Genomic DNA, 10129 nt, shown 5'->3' on the forward strand with positions numbered 1-10129 from the left:
GGGGGTTATTTTGTAGACTTACAGACTCGTACTCGCTCAAGCGGTTCAGGGCCTCAATGAGCGCTTTGTCCTTTTCCTCGGCGTGGGCCTCCGCCTGTTCCAGGCCGCGCTGGGCCTCCGCCGCCCGGGCCTCGGCGGCGTCCAGCCGCGACTTCAAGTCCTCCGCCTTCCTCTGCAGGGTCGACGTCGGCAGGCCTGGGAGGGCGGAGGCACGGAGGTGGAGAGAAGAGAAAGACGGCGGGGGGGCTTATCCTCTAATCACCGTCGTGCTCGGCAGCGGATCTGTATCCGCGCAAGACCGTCCAGAACTGCGGTTCTCTGATCAGTGCTGCCGCTCTCCCTCAGATTTTTGGAATTGATGTCGAACGGCGAGGCGAGCAGGCAATGCACGTGTCCCGGTGAGGACGTGGGCTCACCTGGCTCCCTCCTGGTACTGGCCTTCAGGTCCTGGATGAGGAGCGCGTGCTTCTCCATCTCGCCAGTGTACTGCTCCACCTGCTGGCTCAGGACCTTGATCTGACTGTCCCGCTCCTGGATCGCCTGTGAGGACGAGCTGCGTTCAGTGGCGGCGGAGGAGGAACCCACCTCCGGGTTCCTCCTGGCCGAAGCGGAACATCTGGTTTCCTCGAGCCGCGAGGAGCCGTCGTCCGCTCCATTGGGGACGAACCTGCTGCAGGGCCATCACGTTGCTTTTGTCCACGTCCAGCTGGGCGGCGCGCAGCTTCTCCCTGAGCTCGCGGATCATCTGCTGGTACACCAGGATCTCCTCGTCCTTGGCGGACAGCGCCCTCTGAAAAACAGACGTGGGGGCGGGGCGGGGGGGGGGGGGGGGGGGGGTCAGCACTGTAGGGAGGAAGTTTTCAGCATTTCCAAACATCTCCAATCATGAAGGACTCAACCCGGATGGGTCACCGCATGCAGAGACATCCAACCACTCACACCTCAGGGCAATCTAGACTCCTCGATGAACTTGCTGACTGTTTTTCGGACTTTGTGAGGAAGAACTCAGGCAGGAGGACGTGAGAACCCACACATAGAAAAACCCAGGCGGGAACATGGGAAGGCACACGAACCCCCACCGCCCTCCGGCCCCGGCCCCCGCCGTTCTGGGTTCAAGAGGGAGAAGTTTTCACGTGGCCCCTGGAGGAGCCATAATTTGTCGTCGAGATTTACTAAAGGAAGCACATCTGGCTCCAAGGGGGTGCAAAGCGCGCCCGGACCCCCACTCCCGCCCTGCAGGGGCCGTAAACACCCACCTTCCACTCCTCCACCTTGGCGTTCACCGCCGCCATGATGGGGTCGTCCTCTTCCGTCATGTTGTGAATCTTGTCTGTTAGCTCCCTGACCTGCACGTAAAAACACACGCGCAGTCACACACACACACATACACGTACGTGCGCGCCACATAAAGCTGTCATGTAAAGACTCCATGAGGTCTAGACGGAGGCAGTAGAATCCGGAGAGTCACGGGCGGAGGGGGGGAGGTGCAGGACCTGCAGCTTGGCCTGGTCCCGCTCCTTCGTCACCCGGTCGATCGCGGCGTCGTTCTGCTGCACCACGATCTTCATCTTGTTGTACTCGTCCGTCATCCTCTCCATCTCCCTCACCGAGTCCTCCAGGCCGACCTGCAGCTGCTGGTTTTGTGTCCTCAGATCGGCGTTCTCTTCCTCGGTGCGCTGAAAGGCACAGGGGTCACGCGTGACATTCACGCGTGGTATCCGGTGTTTGCGGGGCTAATGGCCTTCAAAACCAGAAACATGCTTCCAGATGACTCATCGCAGATTTAAGTGGCATTTCTTGCTCATTTTCTGCTCGTTATTTCACTTCTGCTAATTTCTAATGTAATTTCAAGCTAGTTGTTCCGCTAATTCTAATGTAATTGATTGCAGATTTTCAGGAAATTAATCCACATTTTTCAGGTTGTCTCTGCGAAACGATCAGGGATTTTTAAGCTAATTATCATTTGCTCTTTTGCTGGCTTTACAGACGTCGATTGATGATTTTCGGGTATTTTTATCATCAAATTTCAAGTACTGTTTTAAGTTTTAGGGAAATATTACCCTCATGTCAAAATAACTGGTAGCTAATATGCAGGTATTTTTAGCTATTTTAACTTGCTATTTTGCTAATGTAGTAAGGAAATGATTGTTGATTTTCACATATTTTTATCAAAAGTTTCCAGGTAACATCTTTTATTGGGGAATATTTTGCTACTGTTCAAGTAGCTTGTCCCTAAGGCTCAGGTAGCTTGTCGCTAATGTTCAGATAACTTGTCGCTAATGCTCATGTAACTTGTCGCTAATAGTCAGGTAACTTGTCGCTAATAGTCGGGTAACTTGCTGCTAATATGCAGATAACTTATTGCTAATGCATAGACAGACATGTTGCCAATTTCAAAGATCATTTTCAGGTCATTTTAAGCTAATCAATTGTTGCTGATTTGATCATTTCCAAGCAATTTCAGGTATCTCATCACCAATTTTCAGGTGGTCTCTTTGGAATTATGAGGGAGTATATTTACTTATTATCAGGTCATTTGTGTCAGGTATAGGGTAATTCCTTTCAATCTCTATTTGAAAAGCGAACCCGCTGTTACTTTTGTTGCAGTCTGCAGTCTCTGCGCTAATTTTCAGAAAGTGTCTTACTGTCGTGTGATTTCTTAAAAGTGCCTTTCCATCTTTTAGTGATTTTCTGGTAAATTGTCATTGACCTTCACTGCATTTCCTGCATGTCTGAGAAGTGTTCTGTCTGATCTTGCAACCAGCAGATGATGTGCTGGTTTCTGGCCAATATTAAACTAATTTCTTTTGGTCGCGGTAGAGTCATTTCTGAGTATTTGGCGGCTGTGCGGTTGGGGATGGGGGGGTCTGGGTACTTCCTGGTCCAGACTCTGGGCTTCTGTTTGGCGGGTCCTTCTCTAGAAATACCTGCAGGTCCTCCAGGCACTGGTAGAGCTGGCGGTTGGCCACGCTGAGCTTCCTCTGGGTCTCGGCGCTCTCGTCTCTGGAAAGCGTCGGCTCCTTCTGCTCCAGCTCTGCCCGATAGAACTCCATGTCCTGCTGCAGCTGCTCATTCTGGGGGGGGGAAGGGGGTGGGGGCAGCGCACGTTGTGAGTCAGAGATGGTTCCTGGGACCCTAAACCTCATCTGGTAACCAGTTTTCTCCTCATACTTCATTTAAGAGATTATTTTTCAAGGAAACACATCTGGCCGACGCTCTGAAAGGTTCACGAAAAGAGAATAAATGTCCCGTTATTCAAATATTCAATCTGGTATTGATCGGCGTCAAGGTTGGGAGGCTTTAAATCACTTATTAATCCCTGATCTTCAGATACAAACACAATCGAAGATCCAGATCTCACTTCTATATTGGAATTTTTTTTAGCCAGTTCACTTTGAATTCATGACGGAGAACCCCGGGGGATCTCGTGGTCGATGGTTGTAAACCTGATCCGAATTCTGCGCCGGCGTGGGCTTTCGGCGAGGAGCCCTGCCGTTCCAGCCGCGTGGTTTGGATCCGTCCGGAATGATGGATCGGCCCGGTTCTCTCCGCATTGGAGTGCAAACAATGTTTTCTGCCTGTTTTGGATTGAAGATGGAGAACCTGGAGAGAACCCAGGCAGGAGAACGCGGAGAACCCACACTGGGAGAACCCGTCCGCCTCTGGACTCTTATCAGCAACCACTGCACGGCTCAGACAGAACTACATACTTTACCGCTAACGTTTTGGCTAAATTAAGTCAAGCGAAGCTCAATTACCTGGAGGAACTTCAAAGAATGGATCGAACTGCAAACGAAACATGGACCTAGCGAGGACTGGGCCAACTAGAGGGGGTGGATACAACTACAAGTGCTCTGGCAGACAGAGTCCGTCTGCGGCTCTTACCTTGTTGCGAAGCTTTTTCATCTTTTGACAGATTTGAAAAGAGAGATGAAAGGAGGAGGTGGTGGTGGTGTCAGCGAGGAGGAGGAACACCAGGGTTTCCTGTGTGTGTGTGTGTGTGTGTGTGTGTGTGTGTAAAACTAGCGGCGAGTCACCTCTCTTTTCAGCCTCTTGACCTCGCCGTCCGCCCTCTCGGCTCGCTCTACCAGCTGGAGAGAGGCAGAGACAGAAACGGCGGTCATGTAGGAACCCATCCAGGGATCTCCCTCACCCATGTTCTAATAGGACAGTTTCTATATGCAGAGATACATAAAATGCTTTCTAACATAACCAGCTCAATATGAACATATAGGTTCAAATCAGACCCTACATGTTCTAATATAACCCTAGACAGCAAAAGATCGAAATAATATATTGAGTTTACACTTAAATGAATCCATCGTTGGGATATTCCATCTCTGCATTTAACCCATCACGGACGAACTATGAGCATTTGGCTGCCGTCCATCAGCACCAGGGGAGCAGTTAGGGGTTCAGCTCCTTGCTCAACAACACACTAGGAGGCGGGAATCTAATCAGGAATGTTCGGTTCCAAGGACGATGACTTACCTCCTGCGCCACGCCGCCCCAATGAGGGAGTTTAACCCTTACATGTCCTATATGTTCCATTATAACCCCATATGTTGTAATGACCACTTCTGTATAGCCTTATACCAGGGGTGGGCAAACTACGGCCCGCGGGCCACATCCGGCCCGTGGGTCTTTTTAATCCGGCCCGCCAAAGATTGGTACAGAATTCATACTTGACGTGAATGATAGCTTAAGCAGGAGATTATTTCATTTTTGGAGCTACTTGAGAACACTTGAAAGTTTTCCTAAGCTGAATGACACAGATTGGCTTTGTGATTTAGCCTTTACTGTGGACATACTGACACACATGAATGAGCTGGACGTAAAGCTACGAGAAAAAAAAAACGGTTTATGCGTGAAATGCAAGCAAACGTCAGAGCCTTCGAAACCACGTTGGTTTTATTTTCAAAGCAAATGTCAGACGAGTCTGATATGTACTGTGAACAAATGCGTTTTTTTGTTGTTGTTTTTTTTTTCAATATATGTATCGCATCCTGTGCTGACCCGGCCCGTCTGTTAAATTTTAAAAGTCAATGCGGCCCTTGACCCAAAAAGGTTGCCCAACCCTACCCTACTATACATTCTAACATGACCGCTTCATTGCTACCCTATAAGTCCTAATATATGTTGCAACATGACCAGTTCTGTGGCACCCTGTATGCACTATATGACCTATTACTTTCTAAAATGATAACTCCTCTATGACTATATGCTTAAATATGAGTGTACACATTCCAAATGGACCATAATAGGTTTCCTTTGACCTCGTACATTGTAATATGAACATGTATTTGACGCTATTTGTTCTCCTATATAACCCAATGCATTCCATGTCCAGTTCTACATGGCCTGATATGTCCTATTATGAACATCTCCATGTGACCCTTTAAGCTGTGACATGACCCGATGCATTCTAATATGACCAGATCTATATAACCCTACATGTTCTTACATGACCATTTCTATCAGAACGTATACACTCCATGACAAGATCTACCATATATGTCCCTACATGTTCAAACATGACCAGTTCGATCTGATCACATATATTCTTCTGTATATGACTCTTTACATTTTAATGTGACCAGTTCTACTTTATATGACCCTATATCTTCGAACATAATCAATTCTCTATATGACCCAGAATGTTCGAACATGACCATTCCTACCTAACGCTATAAATTCTAATGTGACCAGTTCCTATACATTATATTACATGATCCTATACATTTTAAAATGCCCCTGCGGGCTCTAATGTAGTCAGTTCCAGTCTAAATGCCCTTTTAGGTTCTAACATAATCCCTTCTTTGTAACTTGTACATGACAATATAACCCTATCTCTCCTATAAATATAATCAGTGCAATATGACCAGTTCAACCGTACATGTCCCTGTATAATCCTCCGCTGGGAGCTCCACCTTCATGTCCCTAAAGACGACACCTCCATGTTTACGGAGGGCCGTGTGCATGTGAGAGATGGAATCGGTGCGATGACAACTTTGGCACGGATGCTAACGGCAGTGGAAAAACATTATCCGGAGGTCATCCAAGGTCGTGCCACACAAAGGGTGGGATTAAGCATGGCGGGCGGGTCGTACCTCCTCGTAGGTCGTCTTCTTCTTCCCCATGTCGTTCTTCAGCTGGCTCAGCTCCTTCTCGCGCTGCTCCAGCTGGGCCTCCAGCTCCCGAATCTCCTCCCTCAGGAAGCGGCTGTCCGGCGTGCCGCCGGTGTGCTGCGCCCGCGTGGGCCGGACACACAAACAAAACCAACCCCCGCCCACCGACCGGTTACTTCCTGCTCAATTCAAGATGCTCACCGCCCGGGGTCATCAAACGACGCTTTGGCTATTGAACCAGCCTCCTCCGTGCACGTGGGTTTGGCACTCCCGTCGCACTTACGGAACTTATAAATTGAGCGTAATTACAACAAAACTCCCCAACCAGTGATGGTCGCCAGCAAGAAAGGGAATTAGCTTTAATCCTCTTAGTGTGTGTGTGTGTGTGCATCAGTGGTCAACACACCCATGCACTATGGGGCTGGACACACACACACACACAGATTGGCTCAGAGATTCACCAGTGCAACGAGGACTACGAGGTATGAGTATTTGTAATATACCGGTAATTAGTAGTGTTATATATCACTTACAGTAAATGAAAGCATTTATATGCAGTACAATCTGGTTAGAGCGTAGTGTTTTTTATATTGTGAATAAAACAGAGAAAATGATTATGAATATAAAATGACAATAAATAATTAATTGATAAATAAAATTTAATTTAAAAAAATTGTGACTAACAACCAGAAAATGAGTATAAACATTATATATGCACAATTAACTAATGAATAAATAAATAAATAAAAATAAAAAAACAGAAATAAACTGCATAGGCCAACCAAGGAGAAAAGAAAAGAAATTAAAAACTTTGCCATTATTTCAAAATAAATCTGGCAGTGACGAGTTACTTGGACTGAAACATACTTTCAAACCCTGTCATTAATAAATCATCATGCAACCATTCACTCCCTCATTCACAACTCTGGACACTGTGGAGTCTCCAGTGAGCCTCCTGCATGTGTTTGGACAATGGGAGGAAGAACATGGAGACTCCACAGCAAGAAGGCCCCCTGGGGAATCCAACAGGGGACCTTCTTGCTGTGAAGTGGAAGTGCCGACCACTGTGCCACCATTTTGCCCGTCAATATCGATATTATGATCTAAATAGCTTAGATTCTGAATTAGCCCCGCCCGCCCCTGTCCTCACCTTCCTCTCCTGTTCCAACCTGGCCAGCCTGGCGAGCAGCTCGTTCTCTGGAACACAGAGGCCACGACAATCAACAACGTGAACGGTGCCCTGTCAGCGTCCGCAGTTGTCCAGAGGTCACTGACCCCGATCGGGCGCTCACCGGTTTTGGCATGCTTGACGCCGGCCTCCTCGATGAAGCTGTCCGCCACGCTCAGTTCCATATCCTTTATCTGACAGGAGAGAGAAAAGCACATGAAGTACACGCGTGATACAATCGACAAAATAAGTCACACTTCAATTCGGATTACAGGGTGGTCTGTTTATGGACACTAGAGTGGTATGGGGAAAACAAAATATTATAAAGTTTGGTTGGCGAAGAACAACACACTAACACTGAGCTTGTCTTAGGCTGACAGCGGCAATGAGTTCAGGGGTCATCAGCATTCATCGCAACTCAAAGCAACACTAGAATACAAGTAAGCCGTTAGCAAGGGGTTCAATTCCTCATTACTGCTGGCTATTGCACTGATGTTTTTAACCTGATATTGATTATTCATTAGGTTTGGGACTTGTATAAAAATTGATGGAATCAATTTGATATATAATTAAATAATCAGAATTTTGATGGCATTTTTATATCTGACAGGAGAAAAAGGACATTTGAGGTTGTTTGATGAATGACTAAACATGGGTGTAAACATTATATTTTTGTTTATCCTCCCATCAGTGTACAATACAAACCAATAGACGAGTGCAGAAAACACATCTGTGTCTGTTCACCGTGACCTGTTTCCCTTCCTCTTCATCCTTATCCAGCGGCTAGATTTGTTTTGATTGTCTTTCTGGATGGTAATTCCTAATTCTCATCAGATCAATCCTGTGAGCCCTCATCTTCCACCATGGAGAAGAAAGTGGTCTACAGTCCATAAAGAACCATCTCAAAAATAGATTGGTTGATTTAATACAATGTGGACTTGGACATTTCATTTCTGACATTGAACCCCGAAATGCAGTCCAGGTTTGACTGGCGACACTCAACCATCACATATTAGCAATTACCGACCTGTGTGCACATTCAAATCTAATATAACAGACCTCCACATTCATACCACACTAACGCTATAAACCTTTGTGCACGTTCAAATCTAATATAACCGACCTCCACATTCATACCACGCTAACGTTATAAACCTGCATGCTCATATAGCTAATGTGACTGACCTGCGCACTCGCATAAGGCTAACAAAGCTGACATTTTCAACCTAATCACTCATAGAAAGCTAACATTATCAACCTGCTTGAGCTCCAACATGTTTATTGTGAAAAAAGGATAAATTATTAATTACTATTAATTAAGGTGCTAACGGATGGTGGAGGTGCGCAAAGAATAGCATGTTTGTTTACACTTCCATCTGGTTCATTAGATTTAGACTTCCTTCCAACATGCGCCATCTCACCTGCCTTGTCCGTCATGCTACCAAACTGTGTCAGTATCATCTGTGACCCTTGAACTCAAGCACGGAGAAATGTTTTGGAGTGCGAAATAAACAGCGATTAATATGTTATCCCCTGACATGCATCATCCAACCTTCATTACACAAATCACATACTGCGTATAAATGCCAGCAACTGGTAGCCACTAACTGTCTCAGCACGTACTTGTACTGCTGGCGAGCAGGTTTGTCCCACTTTACAGCTCACAAGCCACGCACATTGTACCAGACTCAGGTACTTTGCTGATATCCAAATCCAGTACAACATAGATATACTATATACTAGCATTTTCTGAAAGAGCATTGAGCCCACCTTGAGCAGGGCCTGGAAAACCTGAAGGAGGTGAACGATCTTCTCGGGAGCCTCGTCCCTCACCTGCCACTCCTCTGTCTGCACAAGCAAGCACAAATAAGAAAATAGCATCCATAACAGTTCAAGGGACAAACCTTGCATATTAATTCAATGCAGTTATTTGCACAATAATAAAAGCTGTAGTTAATAAAGTTTGAACAAATTTAAATAAGTTAACACACAACTTTGGGGACAATTTATGCTACATAAATCTGCTGAAGTTCATGTGTTATAATCCAGCAGGTTGTCATCGTATTGTTTTAATCTAACTGTTTCTGTCTGCAGGTGTGCTGTCGTGTTGTGGATGTTTTTACCAATGCTAGCATGCCGAAGACCTTGTCTATGTGACTTTTGTCACTTTCTTGGAGGGTCGCCGGGTCTACGGCCGCGACTTCGTCCCACTCGAAAGCGGCGGGCATCTTGGCGTGTTCCTGAACGCCGGACCTCACCGTGGGACCGACAGCTTACCGGGAAACGGGGTTTAACATTCGCAGCACCGTTTGAGAGGAAGGCTCGAAAAGGGGAGCCCTACCTGGACTCCGACAACAGGTGTAGCCACGTTTAGCTAATACCAAAACATCCGTGTTCTTTACAATAACAAACCAAATAAACAGTGACTTTCGGGTGATATTATAATTCCGCACTAAACCCAACTGAGCTTAAAGCGTTTACGTTTGGAAAGAAAAATAGAGGCTACATTTAAGTTAAAAAATTGAGAGAAAAAACAGCCTTTTCCCGGGGTTTCCATGATAGCGTCTCTCGGCTGCTAGGAAACCGGTAACAACAATGGCGGCAGGTAACGCAGCTAGTCTCTCCGCAAGATAATTAAAAATACTTAAAAGCCATTTGGGAGTTTTGCGCGGCTTTTCAATAGTAAATACAAACTTGGACACTTTTGAGGTGTCAAAACCTCCGCGTTCAACAGCGGCTCCTTGCTCCACACGTCTCAGTTGGACACATACAAACTCAAAAATAAAAAAAGTTCGCTCGGTCGGTACTGGGCATGCGCGGTGAACTCTGCACC

At 46.4% G+C, this 10129-nt stretch overlaps 1 protein-coding gene across 5 annotated transcripts in view; it reads right to left on the bottom strand.

The window, feature by feature from the left end:
• cep290 (centrosomal protein 290) overlaps positions 1-10088 on the bottom strand; it is a 32990-nt gene extending 22902 nt beyond the window's left edge. For 4 of the 5 annotated variants that reach the window (XM_086149257.1, XM_086149259.1, XM_086149260.1 and 1 more), the window contains exons 1-13: positions 9420-10055; positions 9067-9144; positions 7421-7490; positions 7279-7325; positions 6111-6245; positions 4038-4091; positions 3886-3906; positions 2928-3074; positions 1494-1676; positions 1257-1346; positions 668-790; positions 417-540; positions 23-195 (exon numbers count right to left, since the gene is read on the bottom strand). In XM_086149257.1, the coding sequence (XP_086005383.1) occupies positions 23-195; positions 417-540; positions 668-790; positions 1257-1346; positions 1494-1676; positions 2928-3074; positions 3886-3906; positions 4038-4091; positions 6111-6245; positions 7279-7325; positions 7421-7490; positions 9067-9144; positions 9420-9524 (1350 nt within the window). In that variant the 5' untranslated portion in view covers positions 9525-10055. Of the gene's footprint in view, positions 1-22; positions 196-416; positions 541-667; positions 791-1256; positions 1347-1493; positions 1677-2927; positions 3075-3885; positions 3907-4037; positions 4092-6110; positions 6246-7278; positions 7326-7420; positions 7491-9066; positions 9145-9419 lie in introns of all 5 variants that reach the window. The other variant, XM_086149258.1, reaches the window with a different exon arrangement.
• Positions 10089-10129: the final 41 nt, after the last annotated feature.

This window comes from Fistularia commersonii, chromosome 7, assembly GCF_037954325.1.
Source record: "Fistularia commersonii isolate RoL2024-O1a breed Wild chromosome 7, RoL_Fcom_v1.0, whole genome shotgun sequence".
Lineage (NCBI taxonomy): Eukaryota > Metazoa > Chordata > Actinopteri > Syngnathiformes > Fistulariidae > Fistularia > Fistularia commersonii.